Source organism: Erigeron canadensis, chromosome 1 (assembly GCF_010389155.1).
Source record: "Erigeron canadensis isolate Cc75 chromosome 1, C_canadensis_v1, whole genome shotgun sequence".
Taxonomy (NCBI): Eukaryota; Viridiplantae; Streptophyta; class Magnoliopsida; order Asterales; family Asteraceae; genus Erigeron; species Erigeron canadensis.
Genome location: NC_057761.1, coordinates 50,287,298 through 50,313,490, shown reverse-complemented (window position 1 = coordinate 50,313,490; position 26,193 = coordinate 50,287,298). Strand labels below are relative to the sequence as shown.

The following is a 26,193-nucleotide window of genomic DNA, read 5'->3' as shown; positions in this document are numbered from 1 at the left end:
AAATTAAATTTATTGTAAATATATTAAGATTTTAGTAGTAATTGTACTATTTTAATTTTAATATATATTAAAAGACAGTTGAACTAATGACTCTGGAGACAGAGGTCATGGTTCGATCCTCATCCCATGCAAAGGTTGGAAGACCTTTTCTACCATTTAGGTAGAAACTGGAAGCAGTCTCTCTACTTTGGTAGAGGTAAGGTCTGCCTACATCTTAACCTCCCCATACACCGTCGAGGTATTGGGGCTCAAACCCGCGGAAGGTGGCACTGAACAGTTACTTACTTACTTTTTATATAAGAAATAATGGAATTCAAATTCTAATTTAAGAATATTGGTGGAATGTTTTGAATTTCATTTCCATTATATATGCATGATGAGAAAATAATTAAGCTATTTACCTAGGGTTGATGAGTAAGAGAATCACTAAATCAGATTGTATAAAAATCACAAGTAGCATAGCAGTTATTGCCCTTTCCTTTTCTTCCTTGAATACAGACTATAGGAAAATTGGAGGAGAATGGAGATGATAATTTTTAAGCAATAAGGGAATAATAATACCTTTAAAAAAAAAAATGGAGTAATAATAAAAGAAAATGGAAGGGAAGGGAAGATTAATGCCATAAACAATGTAGGTGTGAAGCATCATTGGTTTCTTTAGCTATAGTATCCGTCTCACGGCCTAAATAAATATGTTTGATTTGTTATATTATAAAGGGATTAGTTTCCTGGAATGTAATTATCTTTGACCGAATGTCTATAGTAGGAAAAAACTATACGTGTATTGTATGTAAGCAACTCAAAAAAAAGTTTATGTAAGAAAACATACGTGACAACCATATACAGGTGCCACTTGTCAGATTTTAATTGGTTGAAACGAAATTCTTACATACAATAAGCATTATTTCAAGTTGTTATACAATACACACAACTTTAGTTATTTCCTACTATAGAAATTCATTCAAAGTTTCTTACATTTCAGGAAACTAACCCTTATTATAAACTAGCGCTTAGAGTATCCGGGGTGATGCATTACTCGGAAGGGATTAGTTTCTTGGAATGTAAGAAACTTTGAACGAATGTTCATAGTAGAAAATAACTAAAGTTGTGTGTATTGTATGTAAACAACTCGAAATAATGTTTATTGTATGTAAGAATTTCGTTTCAACAAATTAAAATATGACAAGTGGCATCTGTATATGATTGCCATGTATGTTTTCTTACCTACAATAAACATTTTTTCGAGTTGCTTACATACAATACACATAACTTTAGTTTTTTCCTAATATAGACATTCGGTCAAAGATAGTTACATTTCAGGAAACTAATCCTACTTGGAAACCCCTCCTAAAGGCGTCTCGCAACATGTGGCTGACATGTTTCAACTGATAACCCACTTTCAAGTTTCAACCCATATAAAAAGCTGACATGTTTAAACTGATAACCCATTTTGACCTATTGTCCAATGCTTCCAACCCATCCATCTTGCCACCTCTATAAGAACTATGCCAAATGGCATTGGAAGTCAGGAAAGGTGGTTTCTGATTCATAAACCCAAATGGATTGGTTCAATCTCACACAAAACAAGCCAATATGAACTTTGTCCACCACTAAGAGTAATAAGTATACTTCTAAGAATGCAAAAGTAGAATGAAGCTCAAATTTCTTTTAAGAATCAAGATCAATAATGGAATTTTTACATCAAACTATTTGACATAAAACGTTAATCTTCGACTAAAAGCAAATACTCACCAGTTAAAAGGAAGAACACACGGACAAAACAGGCTGCTTGCGATCCTCAATTTCAACAAATCTAGTAATTTTAATTTGTAATACGAAACTGCTGTGACCTATCAGGACAATGTTGACCAGTTTTTGAAAATGCACGTCTCCACCAAACCTCGAACGCTCTCTGTATATTTGGACAATCATCACTAGAATTCAAAAATCGGTCAAACCAAGTCATCAATATGTCTTGTTGCCATGATAATGGTAAAGTCAAAATAGTATTTCCCAGCCCATCTTCAATCAAATGACGATCTAGCCCTTTCGATGCTCTTTTCATCCATGCAAAATCATCATAAAATGGAACCAACCATGTCTGTAATAGTAAACATCTTGAATCTTTACAGGCCAAAAGTTGACCTTTTCCGATTCCCACAAATAATCTTGCTGTTACTCTACTGATTTCATATCTGTGAAGTGGTGGTACTTTAGAATGAACTTCAGATAATTCAGTCAATGATGCCCATGATTCCAAGAAATCCTCCGAAATCTGTCTATCTATCAAAATATCAAGAAGAAAATGTAAATTATCTGCTTGTCGTGTGATTTGGACAACATCTTGTAAATCCCCATTAGAAGCTTTCAAGAAATGTTTTCTTAACAAAAGCAAACATTTGTCACATGCAGAATATAAAGATGCTTTTCTTAGATCGTTGTGTGACGAATTCTCTCGAAGCATTTTTGCAACCAAAACTTTCATCTCTCGTCTAGCCTTTTCATCTTTTCCTTCAAGAACGATATGTATCAGTTTAAGAAGAACCTCTTCATTGTTGTTACTTTCATCAACCCCAGATGTAAAATCAACTGAAACGCGCTTTAATACTTCACTGGCACCTGCTCCTTCAAGATGAAGCTCAGCTAATAAAGATGCTACTTTTTCTTCTTCATCTTCGGCCCATGGAGCAGCTTCTAGGTACTCCAAACAAGATAAAACTCCGGCATCGAATCCGATCGCTGCTGACACCTGTGTTAAAGTTGAATTTAGAAGACCTATTGGATGTCCTAAACAACCATAAAACAGGCTAACTTTTAACTAGATGTGCACATTTCAAACCATTTTCTTATGATTTATTAAGGGGCCAACTCAGGTTATGTTTCATCACCAAGTCAACCTGGTAGATAAAAACAAATTGAGAGGAAACAGGTTGAATGGTCAAAAATCACTGAAAGTGTACCTTGTAAAACAGTTTTTATTCAAAATAACATAACTATAATTATTGAAATAATATAATGTTTATAACAAATTTTAAATGCTAATAATCTATATCAAAAACTTGACCAAAAAAATGTGTCAAGTTAATCCGACAAAATTGGTTCATTACAATCTATACCCAAAAAAGTACCCATTTAAATTTTGACCCAATACCCAACCCACCCATTATGAATTTATGATACCTCTAATTTTAAACACATATACATAATCTCCGTTTATGTGTTAAAATACCATCCTACTGTGCGATTGTTGATATGTACGCAATTCAAGCCTTAAAACTGGAGAACAAATGAAACAACCAATTTACTCATACTTTTAATCAAACTATGCCCAAAGTCATAAAATGCAATTTCTCATGGAAAAGGAGTAATTCGTAAAATCTAAAATGGATTAACTCAGTTTGAAGGAATTCCCACTTTCAAAACAACCAGAACCCAAAGAAATGCTTTAGGTTTTTGATCTCTCATGAAAACTCTTACTGAACTATCTGTCAAGTGAAATGTTTCCTCTTTGGGGGGCAGAATGTGCATAACAACCAGCCCTTACACATTTGCCAACTAAAGATATGTGAAAAAATGCAACAACTGCACCCACTCCAGGCATAAGCGGGGTGTGGGAAAGATATGCAAAAGATGGAATAAAAACGCATAAGCAAATTGCCTAAATTCATGGTTATAATTTTCATGAACTATAGCGGTATAATAGCAAAGCGTTTTACTTCCACCTATCACAAACAAATTGGCTTTATAATGCCCGCTAAGCAATAGTTGAGGGGTCGGGGACCTTGTAGCTAGTAATTGGCTTAGCCGGGGAGTACTAGGATTGCAATTCTTATATGTAAATATCGAAAATTAGTTGGAATCTTTATATATAATTTTTTAATCAAAGAAAAAAGTTTATAAACATGGTTGCGTGACTTGTGTCTACTTATTCTACATGAATTACTAAACAATCTTTGACCTAATTTTAATCCCTTTGTATTCAAATTTGACTGATTTTGACCAGACCAAGAAACAAGGCCCGATAGGCTCTACTTGCCTCGAACATCGGCTGCTTAGTAATTAATCAGGCGAATACTAGGTTCTTGTAATTCGAGTTCTTTACAAGAACATATGTCTACGATTAACCACTCCCATCTCCACGGGTATCTTATCATCATCAGCTCACCACATCATAATTCTAGTCTAACAGGCATATAAGTTCTTAATATCAATTATGTGTAACACACAAGCAGTTGAAATTGCATACATTGAAGAAACATATTATGCAGATAACAGTTAAGCTGGTAACGCCAAATCACTATTAAGCATAAAAGTAAGCAAAACAAAATGTAACCAAATATAGTCCAATCTACCTTCAAGATACCAAGTACTCTAGGAACATCATCCTTCATTAGCTTCCTTCTCAAATCTTTACAATACATCAATCGAATGGACTCGATATAAACCTCAATATCATCACAATCAGCAATCTCAACAATGTAAGGTTGACCTGGTTGACCACCTTGTTGACCCATTTTCCGCCTATAATCGGCTAACTTCACTGCGAAAAACCGACTATGGCCCACCAAGATCTGCCTATGGGCATTCATACAAACACTCAAACCATCTTTAGAACTCAATGTAAGTTTCACATCACTCGAATTCGGGTCATTGAACTGACTCCCGGGGCTCCGAATAGATAAAAGATCCAACAATCTTTGTTGCAACAGTGCTTGTTTGTCAACAATAATGGGCTGTGGGATCACATTGTTGTTGGACTTTTTAATGTTTGAATATATAATATTATTTCCATTTAAATTATTTGTATTATTATTGGGGATCTTACATTCAGGCTCATTAGCCATCATTTCAAAAAGGGTCGGGCTAGATCGGGTTTTATCTCCGGCGGACGGCGGCAGCGGCGGAGACATCGGATTCAAAAGTCCGGCAGTCAAAGCAGAGTTAAAATTTGAAAAAGATGATGGGAATGTTGTTTCTTGATGATTAGTAATCATGTTTTTGTTATCAAGATTTAAAACGGTGTCAGAAAGTTGGTGCTTTTCAGTACTTACCGGAGTTTCGCCGGGAATAGATTCCGGTACCGGAGTATACGAAGCGGGTTGTGTTTGGGGAGCTGGTTTGTGAGAAGATATAGCAGATGGACAACACCAAGAACTGTTTTCTGGCGAGACGACAGAAGGGTGGTTGTGGTGGTTTACGACGGCGGTGGTGGTGGAAATGGTGGTTTCTTTAGGTCGCCGGCGCCGGAAGTTGATAGTGCTTGTGGGTTTTTTCTGAAGATGAATTTTATGATGGTTTGAAGACATATATGGGCTTTTTGTTTATTTTTAGGTTTGTAATAATTTAAGTATATTTGTTTTGTGCTTCCAATAAAGAAATGTTAGGTTTTTTTTTTTTTTTTTCTTATTTTAATAATAACGTGGGAAATTTGGCGGTTTATACAAGATAGTAGTAGTGTGTGTTCTAACGGTAGTTGTATGTGAGAGAGAAAGCAATGACACACTGACAGCTCAGAGGTCACAGTTATATTGGTGGGGGCCAAGCCATTAGGATTGTTGTTGCAAGTATGAATACACATAGTCACATAGTGTGTGTGAGCTATGATGATGGTGATACACTGATACTGATGGTGGTGGTGCCGCACACATACTAGTGAGTGTGCAAGTGTGCCAAGGTGGTTGCTCAGTCATGAAGGGGATATCAATTGGGTAAATAATAGATATCATGTTACTTCAATTGGTTACAAAATACTATGATAGCATTTAATTGGCTACAAAATATCAAAGATACATTACAATATTACATGAATGTAATACAGTTATACAGTACGTTCTTTTCTTGAAAGATTCATCAATGTAATACGTAGTACTCGTAGTATGTTTCTAGCTCAGAATGCCCTCTAGAATTTCGTCACCCAGAAAGATGTAATATTTGAAACATGAAAGGCGAGGTATTCCATAATGTTGTTAGTCTTAAGCGGCGTTTGGTAAGAGTGAATCAAAGAGAATGGAAATGTAATAGAGAATGAATATAGTGGAAAAGATAACGAGTGTTTTGAAAGAGAATGGATCCCGTCGTTTGGTACAAACAGAGAATGAATATACAAAAAATACAAAATTTTAATAATTAAATTTAATATATATAACATCACTAAACCAAAAAAAAAATAAAAATCTATTCCCATCAATTCTCTACATTTTATAGAGAATTGAGGGAATGGAATCGATTCCCACTTCTCGATTCTCTTTCTCATTCTCCATTGCAACCAAACATGAAAAGTTTGTCTCTTTCTCTTTCCACCACCTTTTCCATTCCATTGTATATGTAATGTTGTTAGTCGATTTGTTGTGATGAAACCAACCGAACAAACTACAACTTATTCATCAATAATAGTTTATTATTAATTTATTATAAAACAAATTAAAAGGCAACATAGGAAAACATATAATCTTCCATAAACATGTGCAACAATTAATTAGAACTGTATGATTTTTCATTTTCATGTATTCGATGAATTGCAAGAAGTTGGAGTGCTTGGGCTGTTTATATAAAATGAATATGCGGCTATTATTCGAATTTAAGTAGCCTGGTGGGCTTTGATTCAGTAACAAGTGACAAGATGTACGCAAACCCCATCTTAATAGTTAGCTAGCCCAACTTTAAACAAAACAAAAGCCCATTATATTTATTATTAGAGTTTGGAGTTTTAGACCAATTTCAGCCCAAAATTTCCCTAAAAAATAGTGTTCGTATTTCCCCTAGATTGGGATAGATCATGTGCTAGTAACTACCAACTACTATTAACTAATTTAAGAGTTTATAATTCACCACAATCTATGGATAAAATGCAGTAAAACACTATGAAGCACCCAAACTTCAAACAGGTAGGCGTACTTGTTTCGGAAACTCCATGGGAACGGAAACTTGTACGAAACGCTTATGAAACGCTTCCTTGAAGTTTCCATATATACTGAAACGTTTCTGTGAAGCTTCCATACCGTATCGAATTAATATTAGGATTTCAATGAGTTATTTATGATCCAAAAACGACTGTTAGCTTGCAACTATGCATACATCCAAACACAAACCAACTACGTTATACAATTGAGATCACCATCAGGCTTTTTCTATTCGAAAATTGATTAGTAAAAACTTCATTCGTGATCACCGGTCACCATCAAGCATATATTATAACTTTATACATATATAATTATACATAATCTCTCAAGTATTAAGTCTCTCTCTCTCTATAAAATAAATATATTTTTATTTTTATATATTTTATTGCCGTATTTTTGCCGTACCCGTATCCTAAATTTTTTAGTTTTGCCGTTTTCCGTTCCCGTATCGTTTCCGTGCCTATTTGCCGTACCGTTTCAGTGCTACATATAGGTAAAATATCATATATGGTGGTTATAGTTCTTTCTTTTCAAAGATAGTTGTATGTTGATATACTACATTTTATTTTACTAATAGTCTTAGAGGTTAAGATTAACAAAATTCTTAATTTCATTGTTTGATCTATGTGGCTTTGTTAATTAGCTACTTCTTTTTTAGGATAGCTCGAAAATAAAACATCAACCTCTAAAAACTAAGAAGAATAGACTTTTAGAAAATTTGATTAGAATGTGTGAGGGGGCTTTAATCGTAACACATATAAATGATCATATTTGTAGAATTGTAGTAATAATAGATTTATTTTGTCGTATTATTATTATTATTATCAATTTTATTCAAAAATGATATATGTGGATATAGCATCATATTTTTTTATATATCTAACTTTAATTTAAAAAATAAAAATAAACTCATTTAAAAAAAAAACACGTAGCCCATAAATAATTTCGTTAGTTAGAGACAACCATTGTCATATGATTGCCAATTTGCCATAGAGACAAGTGAAGTGGGAAGCTTTCAGTAAAGGGTAGGGCTCAGTAGGGATGAACACCAAACATGCTCACATGAGAAATGGCCATTTAACCGACTTTTCTGACTCATTTCCTCGTAATGCATTGAATTTAATTTACAGTTCTTTGGTGCATAATTTTGTTTTATTTTTAATCATTTGCATACTGTTTAATTACTAAATAAATAAGGGAAATAATATTCGTGTTATACAACTTAATAAATCAACCACACTATTGCATTATTTATTTGTACATTCTATTACAAAACCTGTACAATATGGTAAATTAATAAAAATATATGATACATTTATCATCTCCCAATAAATAATATTGGAATGCTTAAGTCAAACAGAGATGCAGTAAAATGACAATTAGTCGAAATATTTGTAAAATGCGTATCTACATGATTATGTGTTTATTTTGGAAGTGATTTATTGATACATTGTCACTATTGATATTTAAAATGTTATTTTGGAAGTGATTTATTTTGAGATCGATCAGATTTTAAGTTGTTAATTAATTTACATTGTCACTATTGATACATTGTCACTATAGATAAGTAAAGGTTATTTTGTAGTCACCAACTTTTTTTTTTGTGACAAGTGACCACTAAATAAGATTATTTTTACCAAATAATGGACGTCATAGTAAAAAACTATTCACTAAATGCTATTTATGTTTGTAGCGTATCATTATGAGTTGCATACACATACATATATGTTGAATATGTTACAAAATATCGATAGATTCTTGAAGAATCTTTAAAAAACTGGCATCTTCAGTATCTTGTATATTTTCTAATCTATATCGCAATGAACTAATTAAAAATTGCAATTCACATTAAAATTTCAAAAAAATTATATATAATGTATTGAACTTACACTATTAATTTGAATATAGAGTTGATTAAGTTATACGTTAACTTACACGTTTGATAAAAATAGATCAAACTGTTAAACAATAAACATGTTAGCATATATAGTTAGTATAATCTTACCTGTGTGTATACCATGACCAAAATCTAATACACATAATAATAAGACTAAAAGTTAGTTCTTCATTCTCGTAGAGAATGCATCAATATTGTATGTACTTATTATTACCCCGCATTATCCATGCTTAATCATCATTTACCAAGCAACTTGGTACTTAGTGGTACTATATATGGTGGCAATTAAATTTAATCCATGTGGTGAGACAACTTCTGGTGAACTAAGCTGGATTAGCAGATGACAATTAAGCCATGTTTTGATTACAGAGTTTAAGGTGTGGCAGGCAAACCCTGTTAACAAAAAGCTGGGGTATTTTTGGAAGTAAACAAACTACATAACCTTGTTTAATTAGTTTATAATTATAAACAGATTATACATGTGTTCAATGGCTGGAAAGCGAACAATATTAATTAAGATTAAGCAAGTGGGATCTTTTTTACTTAATCAAGATAAGAACGTTTTGCTCATTTAACTTTTTAATTAGCAAGGTTTGTAAAAAGATAAAAACACGATTACATAATGTTATTTACTTGCCATGATGTTTAAACAGTGTTTTAGCCAAGTCACATTCAACGTGACATTTTTTATTTTTGTTTTTTCATTTCCTTTTACCACCAACTTTACATGCGATATAACATATGAACAATATTGCAAATAAAGATTTTAAAGGTTATTATAACGTCGTTATAATTACATTTAAAGATGGTTTACCATTACGTTATTTGTTTTATAGGGTGGATTTAAGGGGCGTTTGGTAGAAGGGAATCATTGAGAATGAAAATGTAATAAAGAACATAAATAGTAGAAAAGAGAATGAGTATTTGGAAAGAGAATAATTACATTGTTTGGTAACAACAGATAATCATAATAAGAGAAATATAAAAAATAAACAAATTAATATGAATTTTTTTTTTTTAACAAAAACTAATTATAATATCATAATATAAATAATTAAAATTAATAATTAAATACATAAGAAAAAAAGAAAAAAAAGGTAATTTGATTTCATTCTTCATCATTTTGGGAGGAATCATGAGAATGAAAATGATTCCCCTTTCTACCTCTTCATTTCCATTCTCTTGTGTAACCAAACAAAGAAAGTAATTCTCATTCCATTTTCACTTTTTCCATTCCACCCTAACAAACACCCTAGAAACGAAATATTGCCCTTCAATCACCAACCATGTATAGGTGGTGTGCGATGTTAAATCCTCAAGTCACCTTGAGAAATGAAACCACTTTTTGACACCTGATAGTCACAAAAAGTAAGAGTCTAATTAAAAAATAAGACACTCGACAAAAATTATGACAAAAATAATTAAAACGAAAAAGGAGATATTATGATAAAAAAAAAAAAAAAAATACTAGAATTATAAGTCTAAAACGTACCCTAGAATCCAACTACTCTTTGGGACGAGGTATCTAAAATATTTAATTTATTCTCCACCAATAATAATGTTATTATTTCAAAATATCAATACTAATAACATTCTCAAACTCAATTCTAACACTAAAATAAACAATAAAGAGTAGAGTATTAATTAGACTTTAACAGATAATAATTCAAGTTCAATTGGTCGATTAAAACTTGGTTTGGTTGCAGCCCGCCTATCCCAGATACATTCAATGCTATATATATTGGAAGGCTAGTACATATAGATGCTGTATAGTTTGATGTGTACGTGATGATCAATTTTTCTAGTTTAGGAATTATCTGGGATAATTTTCGGATTCACATGTAAGCAATCTAGCTAGTTAAGTAAGTGTCGTCGTAATCATTTTCGGATAATTTTTTTTCTCCACGTACTCTTCATATATTTGTCGTACAATATATCGACTTTGAATCTTGTGAGAAAAGAAAAGATGTGTGAACACTAAATTATCTTGATCATGGTTACATTATGTTGGGATCAATGACCACAAACAAAAAATCAACACGAAAATATATGACTGATAATTAAATAAACAACAAAAGGCAAATAGTGCAATGATTTACTGGGTTTGACTTGATTATCAACTGCCATAAATATCACTGATAACGTTGGATTACAATTATAGAGATATTCACTTTCGACAATCTAAAAATTCTCAAATCTCAATAATTCTTCACACACAAAAAAATTACTAAAGCCATTAACAATTTCTCCTATTTATAAAAGAAACCCAGCGAGATAATATTTTTTTACTAATATCAAGTTATCAACCATGTAACAAAGATTTTGGGTCAATTCACATTAAAGATTACTAGCACGTTACTCGCGCAATGCGATGGTGGTTGTGACAATGCCGTTGTAGTGGGGGGCTGAGTGTTGGTGGTGAAAACGGCGTCGAGTGGTGTGGATAATTGATGTAAATAGTTAATGAAAATATATTAAAGAATAAAGGATTGGTAGTGTAAATTAATCATTAATATTATGGGATAGTATATGTTAAAATATTTTAAGGGGTGTTAAGTGAAATAAAAGAGGCTATTTCTTTTATTATATAGTATAGATATATATGGAATATAATAAATTAAAGGACATATGTAGAATACTACAAGAATCACATAAAAAACCATCTCATTTCGTATCCACTCCATTGTCATGTGTATGGAACTATGAAAACAAAGACAAAGGAAAAGACAAAACTCAAAAAGAAAGAGGAAGCACAAGTGAGTGGACCGGTGGAGTGGAGTGGAGTGGTAAGATGAGCTTCGGTCCAAGCGGTCGGGCATTTGATGTAGATTTAGGTATCCATGTACAGTCTATTTTTTTTATTATATGTCACGTATTATTATATATCATTTAATCAATAATCAATGCCTTTATAACTTTCGCTTAACCTTTATCGGTTGATGTGGGTCATTATGTTTTGGTTTTATTAGACATATCTTAGATCGGACCCCATGGGGTGAGGTGTCTTGGTTCTTATTTCCTACACACAATCAATCTCGCATACTCCAAAATCCAAATTTCATAAAAATGCATAGTATCATTTGAACTTAACAAAATATAACTAGAAAGTAATTAACTAGTTGCATGGTTATATGGGGTTTGCTATGTAAAGTAATTAATCGTTTTTTTATGGATTATGAGTTATAATATGATTTTTAACAACGTAGGAGAAACAGTCTTACCTATATATGTGGTAGACAAAGTACTTTCAATGTATACCTAAGGTAAAAGTAAAAAGAAACTTTGGTCTTACGAAAACAAACTTTGGTCTTACAAAGAGTAAGGATAAACCTCGTGACTTTTGTATCTAGAGTTTAGATAAAACTAGTATTTCTACCCGGGCGTTGTCCCGGGAAAAAAACATAACTCTGGTGATAAAAGTTAAAAAAACAATAAGCCGAAAAACAAAATTTGCGTGACAAAAATTAAGAAAATAAAAGTTATGGTTCAAAATAAAGAAAATGAAACTTTGGTATAAAATTTAGAAATCAAAAGTTATATCGTAAAAGAAAATAAAAGAGAAATTTTAGAGCAAAGTTTAAAAATAAAGTTATATGAAAAAAAGTACAAAAGTTAATAAACTTTATACCAAAAAATAAAGTTTGTATGTTGAAAGTTTAAAAAGCAAGAGCTATGTGACGAAAGGTAAAAGGGGAAATGTAAAAAAAAAAATTGGTGGAAAGTTTAAAAGTAAAAGTTATGTAGTAAAAAAAAAGGAAATAAGAGTCGTTAAGTCCGTCAGCTAACAGTCGTTAAGTCTGTTACCTAACCGTCGTTAAGTCCGTTAATTATGTTGGATGCTTTAAAGGCTTGTACATTATGCTAAAGGGGGAGTACTTTTAGCTACAGTAACTCCCCCTCACATTCCAACTTTAGTTTTTAGTATATATATATATAATTATCAACCACTTGATCCGAACATTGCTTATTAAATACGTAGTAATTATCATACGTATAAGTAATTTATATATATTATTATGTCAAAATACAAATACCAAATGAATATAGGGGGGGCACGAGAGTCATGAGTTTCATTCTAGGCATGCAGAGTTCGAGTTTCGCATACTGTCCAGTTGGTGTCTCGAATGTTAACGCTAACTACTAACTCGCTATTAAAAAAAATAAAAAACATAGTTCTAAACCTAACAAAATCCTAGCTAGATTTAATATACAAAACGTTCATAAAAAGTTTTACTTTCACTTTTTCACAGAGGCAAAGACATTTCGTAAATTTCAACATTAGACCGAACGGAGTAGCCCATTCCTCTTTGTCTTTTTCGTCCGGAACGCCCCACTTCGGTCCCGGGGGCGTTCCGCCCCATTAATTCGTGTGCCCAGTTTCATTTCAAACGCGTCTGAATCGGAGTCTTGGCATTTTGTGGCCATATGGCCGTTGGTTGCCTTTGAAAACACAAAAAAATGTTTTTTTCAAGAAAAATTAACCATCCACCTTTATATATATATCTACACATATTTACACATTTTTATCTATCTATCTTCTTTCTTCATCTTGTTCTTCCAACAAATATTACATACATATTTACACATCTTTTTCTTTATCTTTTTCTAAAATCACCATATGGATTCCGATGAATCATCTGCAACTTCTAACGGGTCTGTCGATTACAAAAACCATGTCCAGATTGTGATTCTTCGAGCTGCCGAACTAGTTAGATGGCGGATTGCTGACTAACCTGCCCAAATCATTCACCGAATGGTACCACTTGATCGTGATCATATTGAAGCACACACGCGTTTGATTCATGACTACTTTGCTGATGAACCGCGATACAACGCAAGACATTTCAGAAGAAGGTTTCGTATGACAAAAAAATTTATTCGAGCGGATAGTCGGTGATTTGGAGGCTAGGTAACCATATTTTCAGACCAGATATGACTGTGCTGGGAGATGAGGTTTCGTCGGGGTACAAAAGTGTACATCTGCAGATCGTCAATTGGCATCCGACGTGAATAGTGATTTTCTTGAAGAGTATTTGCAGATGTTTGAGCGAACATCAAAGGAAGCATGCCTACGATTTTGTGTTGGTAATTATATTTTTACAATATATACTTATATATAGTTAATTATTTAAAGTACATATATATACTTATTCGTATTTATGTATATATATAGCGCGCGCACACACACACACATATATATATAATATATAGGGAAAGGTTATTTTGATAACTCTTAAAAAGGCAAGAACTTTTAGAAACCTTTTAAATAAATCCAAACCATTAATTGTATTTACCAAGGGCCAAGATTTAACAATGGGAAAAGTGTTAATAAAATGAAAAAGAAAAGGCGGCATATGCTTATAAGGGTATAAATGGTATATAAATTTTAAATTTTAAATTTCAAAAGGCGACATATCCTAAAAGTTCTTGCCTTTTTAAGAGTTGTCAAAATAATCTTTCCCTATATATATATATATATATATATAACACATTTTATCATAAAATGGTATCTGGAAAATTTATGGACCAACATACCTACGAAGACCAACTCCGACCGATCTGCAACGTATATACGATATCCATGAACAACTTATTGGTTTTCCCGGCATGATTGGTAGTATCGATTGTATGCATTGACCATGGTAGATGTATCTGGCGGCGTGGTGAAGTACTTACACAAGCGGGCATGTGTTAGACCGTCATTGATATTGCAGGCTGTTGCATCCAACAATCTATGGATTTGGAATGCGTACTTTGGATAGCAAGGTTCGCACAACGATATCAATGTGTTCGAAGCATTGCCGATTCTTGAAGAAGTTATAAACGGATTGACACCCACTGGTAAATGTTTAATTCGAATGTTTAATTCTAAATGTTTAATTCTAAGTGTTTAATTATAAATGTTTTATTTGCAACACCGTTTTGGGCAAACATAAACCATTACGAGAAGGGCTACTATTTGGCAGACGACATCTATTCAAAATATGCTACATTTGTGAAGACCTTTTCCGACCTGATTGATGAAAAAAGAAGACATTTTAAGAAAAATCAAGAGTCGGCATGGAAGGGTATTGAGCTGGATTTTGTTGTACTTCTAAAACAGCCGGTACTATATTGGGACAAAAAAGCTATACAGGATGTTTGTTATGCTTGTATCATTTTACATAACATGATCCTAGGGGACGAAAACAAGGCCGTATGCCAAGACTACAACGACTAAGAACTGAGCCAAAATCCGGATTATTGGAGGCACCAAACTCCAATGGAAGTTCGAATCAAAAATCCGTGTGCCGTAAAAAACCGTGAAACCCACAACATGCTAACGACAGATTTGGTTGACCAACTTTAGGCAAACGCACCACATGACTTCGAGCCTCCAGCCGATCCGCTCGCAGATCTCCGGGAATATGTTAGCACCGACGACGACGACTCTGATTAGTTTCTTTTATGTTTTATGTAAAGTTTTTTAGTGTGGTGTGTTTTTTATTTAATAAAGAATAGTATTTTTATTTAGTTTTTTAAAAATAATTGTTTGATCCAAGAATCGAATAGACCTTCGATAAGGAACAAGGAGGGGTTCTGAATGATTTATTGGCGATTCCCTTCGGGTTAGAGTGCTACGGAGCCGCTTTACGCCATTGTATCAGGGGTGTTTGTGTTTGGCGATGGAGACTTCCTATGGTAAAGAAGCCGACCACCTTAGATGTTTTCAGGGTGAAGAGAACATGTCTCCATCTAATGATGAGAACCTCTATTTATAGGGGGAACTCACCTTGGGGAATAAGTTAGGTCATAGAGGTTTTACCCTAGAGTTTAGGAAAAGATACGATGGACATGTTTAAGGGATTTACATGTCATATAATTAAATATTTTACAATGGTTAAGGGATATTGACACATACCTTTTATTTAGGAGGAAGAAATAAGAGATTTCCTCCATATTTGGTGGAGCTCTGATGAGCATCCAAATTGTGATAAAAATCCCTATCGAAAGGCCTCATTGAGTCATTTCTATGTCTAAAGTGATTTATTATTCTGGAACTTTGGGTACTTAATGAGTCGTATGTTTACGTAGGTTAACGGAAGATGCGAGAGAGGGTAAATGACATCAAGTAACCCAAGATGAAGGCATATGAAGTTACAAGATACAAAGAGGTGATTCGAGAGCCAAACAAAGACGTACGAGATGAAACAATAGCCCCTAGCGTCGCTGGCAACCAAGCCAGCGCCACTCCCACTCATCCAGCGTCGTTGGCCCGGTCCTAGCGCTGCTGTCAAGCCCAACCAGTGCCGATGGGAGGCCCATATCAGCAACCGACTTAAATCACTATTTAAGTCACTTCAGGAGCCCTAGCCGCCCCTGTTCAACCCTAGTTCGTAGTTGCAGATTCCAAAAAGGTTTTGGAGCTTCTAACACCTTACGATCTTCATTCGCGATCTAGATCTACTCTTTATTTTACTTTCGTTTGATAAACAATGTCTTGCTTTTTTTTCAGACTTTATTATTCCTTTAATAATGTCAGACTAGTAGGATGAATACTTGTTTGGATCAATGTGATCATGTAGACGTTTAATGTTTTACTTTGTTTGTTAGAATCTGTTGGAGTGTGTTTTACTGTTCATCGTAGACCTATGTTTTACTAGTTCTTCATATTATTATCGGTTCTATATCTAAATATATTACTCCCTCCGTCCCATTTAAATGTCTTATTTTGACTTGTCAAGTCTTTCTTTCATAACTTTGAGCGTAAATAATTTTGTTTATGTTATATATTACTTGATGAAAATCATATCAATGTAAAATACATTTAAAACCCTATCCAATCATATATATTATATCAAATATTATATAACAAAAACAAAAATATTGACGGTCAAAGTTAAGCACGAAAGACCCAAAATGTCAAACTATGACATTTAAATTGGGACGGAGGGAGTAGTTTAATTCTGATGATTGTCTATGATCATACACTAGGACTAATATGCTAGGATGGAAAACACTAGTCGATCTATAACTAGTTGTAAAAGGTGATGCACTTGTAACCGAGGGATCCAGAACCATAGTAATTAGGATGAATAGAACACGATACTTAACAATGTTAGACGCGATCTTTTGACTTGGAAACGAGCATTGTGGTCACCGAAGATAATTATTATCTGGTCATGGCTTAAAAGTCGGGTAACTAAAAGATGAATTAGTAACACAAACTTTATGTCATTATTGCTTAAAAAATGAATCTAACGAGAATTTGTTTATAGGTCAGTGTGAGTCTAACGATAGCACTGGTAATTAGCCTAAGTGAATCTAACGAGAATCTGAGTCGTGATTAAGTTTCCAACAGTCTAGCAAACGGGTAGAATAGTATTCGGTCGTACCATGAGATCGGAGATGCCAAACAAGTATTTTAATTTAAAACTGTTATTAGGTTTTCCAATTATTTACGTTGTTTCTTCAAAAACAGCATGCCCCGGTAATACCGGATATTTACTTTTCAGTATTAGTTTATTAGGAAATCGTGACCAACCCCCAAAACAATTAGAATTACATATATTACTAGATTAGGTAGTGCAAACGTCCTTGCAAACGATCCTATAACTTATCACTTAAACTATACTACATTGACCGGGTTCTCTGCTCGTAAGTGTGTGCATGTTTTTAGATAATTACTTGTACAACATTTTTATAAATTTAAAAGCAAAAAAAATAATAAAAATACCATCAAGCTCTGTTCTGACGGATGAGTTCCGTTATTCTGATGGAGTTGATCTCCGTTATCCTGACTGAGGTGAGCTTCGTATTTTTGGCAAAAACATCCTTAAGCAGTCTTCGTAATAGTAGATTTACATGCAGAGGTAGGGCTGCATATAGGGTATATCATCAATATAAATTATATATATAAAAAAAATGGGTGGAATGCCCTCATGATTGGTAAGTGTCACATGTCACCACATGATAGGTGGGAGGACATTCCCTTAAATGGCTACTCCTTTTGGTCTTATACAGGGCCGGATTTGGACACGTGCAACTTGCACAAACGAGCAGAGCCCAATGTTTTATAAACGCCTAAAATTTTCTTGGTTCAACCATATATCTGAATAAATATAAAAGGATATTACCAAATGTTATATTTAGCCTATTGATAATGTTTTTTTCTTCTAGTTTTTTTAATCATATGCGTTCGAACCTAACATAACTAGTGTGATTTTTTTTTTAATTACATAATCTTTTCCTTTTATTTCCAATAAAATGTCAAGAGAGTTTGTTATTAATTTTTCTTGTTTATTTATCATTATTATCTTTACTTTATTTTTATTTTATCATTATTATGTAATGATGTTTTTATCTATCGAAATAAACAAAAAGAATATGAACAATTATGGCTTATGTTTTAATGATTGTTAAAATATGAGGCCTATTTTAGTATAAAACATAGCCTTTGAAATCCATGAGACGACCCTGGTCTTATATGGCTTATCAATTTGACAATTTATTTTGGTAAATACATCTACTATGTACTAGTAATAATCAATGTTTTAAATACCAGTAAATTACTGGTATCCTAGAGTACTCCGGTATTTTAATCCTGGTATTTTTTTTGGTATTTTCACTATTTTATACCGGCCGGTATTCTCGGTATTTTCATTTTTTTAAAAATAAAATTTTAAATATTTTTTTATGATACTTTAATGTTATTTTTTGTTATTTGTGGAATTTAAACCTTATATTTTGTTATAAAATACGTATTTAGTATTATTTTTGAGTGAATTATATTTGTTTTTCTGGCTATTTTCGTTAAATTGTTACAAATTTTGTAAAATAATAATATAGTAAAATAAACTAAAATAGTCATACCGACCGGTATTTTCGATAATTTCAATAATACCAAAATTTTTTTCCACACCGGTATGACTAAAATACCGCTTTTTAAAACATTAATAATAATTACACGTGTTATATTTTAATTTTATCTTATCTTACAATAATGTAGTATATAATATAATAATAATTTTCTAGTGAGAATGTTTATGGTATCTATTCGACCACATAGGTCCGTCCGTACCTTACATGATGAATAGCGTTATGATAATTGCACTTGTCGACCCCATGGATTGATTTTACATGAATATTAATTTATATTTCTAAAACTAGGTCTAAAAAAGAGTTTAAGTCATGTGACAAGTTATGAAGCATCGAAACTTCAAACAGGTAGCCGTACTCATTTCTGAAATTCCATAGAAACGTTTTCGCGTACGAAACATATATGAAACACTCCCTTGAATTTTCTATAGATACCGAAACGTTTCTTTGAAGTTTTCATTCGGTTTCTAATTAATATCAAGGTTTTAATGAACTTTTTCCATTCCCCAAACCCAAACAGGTTATATTGTATACAATTTGATCAACATTAAATTTTTTCTATTCTAAAAATTAAAAACTAAACATTCAATGAGTGATCACTAACCAAGCATGTATTATTGAATTATACATATATAATTATACATAATCTCTCAAGTATCAAGTATTTCTCTATAAAAAATTGATATAATTTATATTTGTATTTTTTTTATTGCCGTACCCGTATCCTTGATTTTTTAGTTTTGTCGTTCCCTGTTCCCGTATCGTTCTTGTACCCCTTTGTCGTCCCCGTTTCGGTGCTACATAGGTGACAAGATCAAAGGTAAAAATTATGAAAAAGAATAAGTAGAAAATATGTGTATCTGATTAGGGTATGCATATTTTTAGACATATAAATTAGACATATATATCATTATCCTTAACTTATTTATAAATATAATAATAAATAAATAGAGGAAATTCAGCATAGAATTTTAATGAAACATTGAAATAAGGGCAAACCTAATAATTTGGCAAGAGACCCACCAAATATGGATGCAACAAAGCCAAACCTTATGGACCAACCATGACACCATAAATGAACGAAAACCCACTAGCCATGCTCCATTTGTTTTGGCTTGTTTGTTTTTACTTCCTAATTTTTCAGTATTTATAATTTTTATTTTTGGGTGTATTCATTCATGCAAAAGATGATTCACGGTGGAACCAATGGATCCCACCACCATAGATGCCATTACACATTGCAATACAAAATTACAAATAGATATGAATTGTAACATATGGTCCCATGTCTTGAAAATCGTTGGTAATTTTGGTAGTAATTTATAGATTTTCCAGTGTTTGATGGTAGATTTGACCCACCAGCTGTCTTGCTATGAATTTGTGTTGTTTTCTTGTACATGATTTATAAGATAAGTATTCTTGGATCTTTTTCAAACTTTTATCTTCCTTTCGAAAAATTATAAAACACGAATATTACAAAGTCATAGGCTATGTTCAAATGATGTTTGATTTGACTCTAGATCAACAATAACTAAACAAAGATAAGACTTGCTTGTTTTGGGCAATTTACATAATCTAAACTAGCACGGTACCCGCACAATGCGACAGTGGTCGTGACGGTGATGGTGCGGTGGTGAAGACGTCGTCGAGTGGTGTTGATAATTGATATAAAAGTAATTGATTTAAAAGGTTAATGAAAATATTTTAAAAGATAAATTACTGATAGTGTAATTTAATCATTAATAGTATTTTATATAATTTTTTCATATAAAATGTTAAGAAAGAGTTGTTTAGGAGAATTAGAATTAAAAAATAAGAATATTTTGGATATAAAAAAATGCTAAATTTTCTAAAATAAAAAAGGTCAATTTGTTTTATAAAATATATAGATATAGATACTTTTAAGTTAATAATAACAACATTGAAAAACGTATTACAAACATGTCTTTTCACTTTAAGTGTTGCTTGTTATTAATTCCAAAATAAGCCAATTTCTTATCTTCTTCTTTTGCTTTATCACAACCAATTTTTTCCTAGCTTTATCGGAACCACTTTTTTCAAATAATAAACAAATAAATCAAATGATAATAATTCAATCATAGACAAAGTGAAACACATATGGAAAGAGATCGAAACCACTATATTTGATATGTACTACTTCATTTATCCCATATTAACCGTCTTAGTTTGAGTTTTTTAGTCTTTTTTTCATTCTAACCATAAATATTTTTGTTTGTGTTATATAACATTTGATATTAATATATATGAATTGATTGAGTTTTAAATATATTTTTTATTGATATAATTTTCCTCAACTGATATATCACAAACACATATATTTACGGTCAAAGTTAAAATAAAAAGATTCGACCAGTCAAATTAGGACAATTAAAACGAAAGGAGTATAGCTCTATATGCATTATCTATTCAAACAGTTTGTTAAGAAAAATAAAACTGTGATAAAAAAAAAAAGAAATAAAAAAACTACCATTAATATATGGAAAATAATAAATCCTCCTAAAGATTAGATTAAAAACTCTCCTAAAACTTTAAAAATGTGACATGTGTTATCCACAAATTTATTTTCTTAATTTTATCTCTGATTTTTCCACTAATAATTAGAAAATTTTTAAACTATTTTATTAAGGTAACTAATCATTTCCTGTTCTTTTCCTTTTACCAATGTAAACTACCTCACATGATCTTGATAGTTAAAAGTTACTTGGCATGACAATCATGATCAATCTCAATGATTTCATTGTCGACTTACATCTGTTACCCCTCAACTTTCTCACCTTTCACTTTCACACCCTTCATCCTTCATATATAAATACACTATATTCTCTTCCCCTGCCATCTCCATTAGAAATCTCTCATCTTCACAAAATCTATACACATACGTATAACATATATATAAATCTTTAACAAAAAATATGGGTTTCCCAGTTGGCTACACAGATCTCTTCCTCCCAAAACTATTTCTCCAATTCCTAACATGTCTCGGTTTCATTCGCAAATTCATCTCCACATTTTTTCGCGTTGTGGGCCTAGGCGATTTCCTAGAACCCGAATTCTCACATGACCCGACCCGTACCGAATCCACGACCCATTTCCATTCAGTATCAGCTGTATTAATACGTGAGCTTCTACCCGTTGTCAAATTTTCGGACCTGGTGGACCCACCAGAGAGTTGTGCGGTTTGTTTGTATGAGTTTGAAGGGGGTGATGAGATCCGACGGCTGACAAACTGTCGACATATATTTCATAGATGTTGTTTGGACCGTTGGATGGATCATGATCAAAAAACATGCCCTCTTTGTCGGACACCTTTTATTTCTGATGATTTACAAGATTCTTTTAATGAAAGATTATGGGCTGCTTCTGGGATTACTGATTACTATGCTGACTCATCTTTGGTTAGTACTAGTTTATAATCACATATAAAAAGTAATTAGTGGTATAATTGTAGGTATAGTTTTTTTTCTTTTCTATTTTGATATTTTTGTTATGTGGATAGAAATGTATATTTGGGTATCATCAAAAGAAGATGAAAAGAGAGAGGAAAAAAAAACAGAGAGAAGCATATTACATATATATTGTATAGACATACTTACTGTATGACATTGGAAAGAGTTAATGGAAATGTTGATTGTTCGTTTTTACCACTTTATTTTTTTTACTTTTTGATATGGGTTGTTTATTATTCCCTTTCTGATACTGTACAAGTTTATTGGATGGAAATATATTGTTTCAAAAAGGATAAAGAAAATCTTGTATGAATGCACAAATTACCATCTTTATTAATTAATACTGGACAAGTTAAGCGTAATGTCATAGTACGGTAATATAAAAGGAAAACAACAGTGATGGTTAATTACTTAATTATAACATATATAAATAAATGGTAAATGTATAATGTTACTGGTTGATAAAAGTTAGCTTATCAAAATGGATTAACATAGTACATAGCTTGTTAAATGAAACATGTAGCTTTTGAAAATAAACGATAAGGGTGTTGTTTGCTAAAATTTTTTTCATGAATGGGGTTTGGGTTTAACAATGATAAACATGGTTTTGTTTATTGATATTGGATTTGATATGTAAATGTATTCTATCCTTAGTGAGGACAAGTATTGAGGTTTTTTCTCCGAATACTTGTAACGGCCCATGGTCAACATCTCGTTGTTTAGGGTACGTTAAAGACTTCACCATTATACGGTGGGGTTTATCTGATGTCGCATACCGACTGATTGTTAAAAAAGAAATAAAAAAAATACTCGTAATGTCCATGGAAATGTTATCCGAAATAGTGATGGATTCGATGGTTACCAACATTTCTCTCTTCTCTCTTGATCCCTCTCATATTATCACATTTCTATTCAGAATCTTCTAAATCTAGAAACACCTTTGTTAGTTTCGAAAATCATCTTTGAATAACATCTATCTTTTTCCTGTAATCTAAAATAAAACTAATCTTCAAATATTAATTTATGAAGATAAAGTATTTTGAATTATATTAAACAGTCTTTTTTTATTATCTTCTATTATACCTTATCATGGTAAATTTGATTTTTCAATGTTGAAATTTATTACCCCGTGGCCCGTAGTATTCAAATCCATTTTTTTCTCATATACTTACTCTTTCATCCAGTATAGTGATTATAATACGATATCATTTCCCTTTGTTTAGTGATCTTGATCCGGTGAACGTTCGGTATTAGTTCATTTAATATGCTTTGTTATCTTTTTTAGAAAGTATGTGTGATTTTCAGGATAATGACATTAATGGTTACTCTACTTTTCTAAGGTTCTCACTTGAGAGTATTATTTGTCGATATATTTGGTGTTCAATTTATTTTTGTCACACACATAAATTTAAGTTTTGACCTCTGAAGTACGGTTACGACCGACATTCCGCATGCCTCATATATATAGTCTTTATTTATAAACAAATGCAGACAAAAATGGAAACAACGGAACACAAATATGATGCACATTCAAAAAATTATAAAAAAGTTAAAATGCAACCCTTAATAAAATTGTATCTTTTATATTAATAGTTATTTATACCTTTTAAATTTTATGTTAAATATATAACGATTTAATTTTCTTAACTACAATTCTTTAAACCTTCGTTTAGCAAAACCCACACATTATACATGAAAATAATTATCTAGTATGCTCAATTGTGATTCTCAATAAATGTTACAAGACATTTAAGTAGTTCAAAAAGGAAACTTCAAATATTATAATTATGAACATACACAAGCAAACGTAAACTAGTTAAGCTTCACGTACATAAATAAATGAATAGGAGCCAAGTTTATCTCTTCATTTTGTTAAACAACAATCAGGGGCGCAACTATTAAGGGGCGGGGAGGGGCGTCCGACTCCCCGAATTTTTTTTTGTGATGTAAGAGGTATATTGTTTTCGTGTAGAAAAATTTTGATATACTCGGTTTCGACCTCCCATTTACCCAAAAAATAGCGTCATGGACAAAAAAAATTTAGATTCTGACCCCACTAAAAATAACCTAGCTTCGCCACTGACAACAATAACATTTGTTTTATCATTTACTAAAAACAAACTACACCAACAAGCTTTTTTTGGGCCGGTCAGATTGTGGATGTACATACATATTCTTGGGTAATACGGCTGCAAACAAAGCTTTCCATGGGGTTTCGGAACTGGCTATATGGGCTATATGGAAATGGCGGAATAACATTGTGTATATATATATATATATATATATATATAAGGGAAAGATAATTTGAGACCGACTAAAAAAAGTTCAAAAAAGGACCATTGATTTTCGTAACTTACACACCACCATCACCATCTACAACGATATACAAGACTTTTTTGTAAAAACACTAAGACTTTTCAGCGACGGGCCCACAGAAAAATCATGTGTAGGTAACTTACACATGTGTAAGTTACACATACATATGTAAGTTACTTACACATGTGTAACATGTGTAACTTACACATGTGTAACATGATTTTTCTGTGGGCCCGTCGCCGAAAAGTCTTAGTGTTTTTACAAAAAAGTCTTGTATATCGTAGTAGATGATGATGGTGTACAAAAATCAATGGTCCTAGTTAGTCCTAAAATAAGAAATGGTTTCAAAATATCTCACCCCTATATATATATATATTAATATTAACATGATTAGGCAGTCCAAAGCATTCAAGATGGACATATGTTCCCTTGTATCCAATGGATATTTCTTTAATGTACTACATACGTATAGATTATAGAAGCAAAAGTCGAAGCTTAAACGGTGAAAGATGGGTATGTCTAGTCTGCTTCCATTTGTATGTTATCATTATTTGTAATATTGTATTTGTTCACACTTTTCATTAACGTGAACAAATTAAAAATTTTGTCACGTTTTTATGTGTGTAAAATATGCGGAATGAAAATTGTGTAGAAGTTTGTCTACACTAAAAAGTATGTAGAACTAAAAGTTCACACTTTTTAGTGTGGACTTTCATAATTAATTTGTAACACCCCATTTGTCCACACTAACGAAAAAGTTAACGTGGACAAATGTGGTGTTATAAAATAATTATGAAAGTCCACAAGTTCACACTGTTTAGTGTGGATACACACTTTTAGTTATACATATTTTTACACACATAAAACGTGACAATTTTAAATTTATTCACACTAATTAAAAGTATGGACAAATACAACATTAATTGTAGTGTATACAATGATAGTACCTAATTCATGCCTTCATTTGTATCTTATAAGAAGTCTATTTGGTACTTATGCATTTTTTTAGTCCGTGTTTGTCACTTTTAATAAATTTAAGATAATATTTTTTTTAATCATTAAATGCTTAGCGCATTAGTCTTGAAACAAAGAACGTAGTAGTGTGTCATGGGTTGGATGGATGCCATATATAATTCCCATGGTTGGTTTAGTTTTTCAAGCCCAGCCACATGATAGTTTCTCAAGTCTCCTCTTTTAAAGTTAAAAGTATTTTTATTTTTATTTTTTTTTTAAAAGAAAAAAAACTATTACCTCTAGTAGCAAATTGAAAAACGCTAAATTATATGTTTCTATATATATATATATATATATATTTTGATAATCAATAAATGTTTTGTAAAGAAAAGTAAAAATGGTCCTACAAGTTTGGCCCAAGTTATTAAGACTCAAATGCACACTTTCAAAAAGCAAAGTAACATCGCTAACATAGTAACATGTATGCCAAACTCGTAACAAAGACATGTTAATGTGTCACATCGAAGCCAACCTAGTAACAATATCCATGGAGTACTAATAAAGATAGGCATGTATGTTTTCTTTTCTTTTTTCTTTCTACCTTTGGAACAATGCATTTTTACTTAGTTGAAGTAAGACCAATATTTATAAGGACACCGAAAGATGATTTTTACTCTTTAAAGAAGCGACACCATAAGAATGATCAATGAAACTAATGCAAGTACATATACAACCAAAAAAATAATAATTCCTCTTATACAATATGGAAAATAGAAAATTTATTCGTATCACCTAAGTAAAG

The 26,193-nt window shown here is 32.0% G+C and overlaps 2 protein-coding genes across 2 annotated transcripts; one reads left to right on the top strand and one right to left on the bottom strand.

The window, feature by feature from the left end:
• Nucleotides 1–1,646: 1,646 nt before the first annotated feature.
• On the bottom strand, nt 1,647–5,391 carry LOC122585732 (BTB/POZ domain-containing protein At1g63850). The gene is made up of 2 exons (XM_043757859.1): nt 4,353–5,391; nt 1,647–2,749 (listed from the first exon to the last, which is right to left on the bottom strand). The coding sequence occupies exons 1-2, from the start codon at nt 5,304–5,306 to the stop codon at nt 1,823–1,825; spliced, it is 1,881 nt and encodes a 626-aa protein (XP_043613794.1). The 5' UTR covers nt 5,307–5,391; the 3' UTR covers nt 1,647–1,822.
• A 16,132-nt stretch (nt 5,392–21,523) lies between these two features.
• On the top strand, nt 21,524–22,319 carry LOC122607407 (brassinosteroid-responsive RING protein 1-like). Its single transcript, XM_043780377.1, has one exon. It carries the CDS (start codon nt 21,588–21,590, stop codon nt 22,086–22,088), a length of 501 nt encoding a protein of 166 aa, XP_043636312.1. The 5' UTR covers nt 21,524–21,587; the 3' UTR covers nt 22,089–22,319.
• Nucleotides 22,320–26,193: the final 3,874 nt, after the last annotated feature.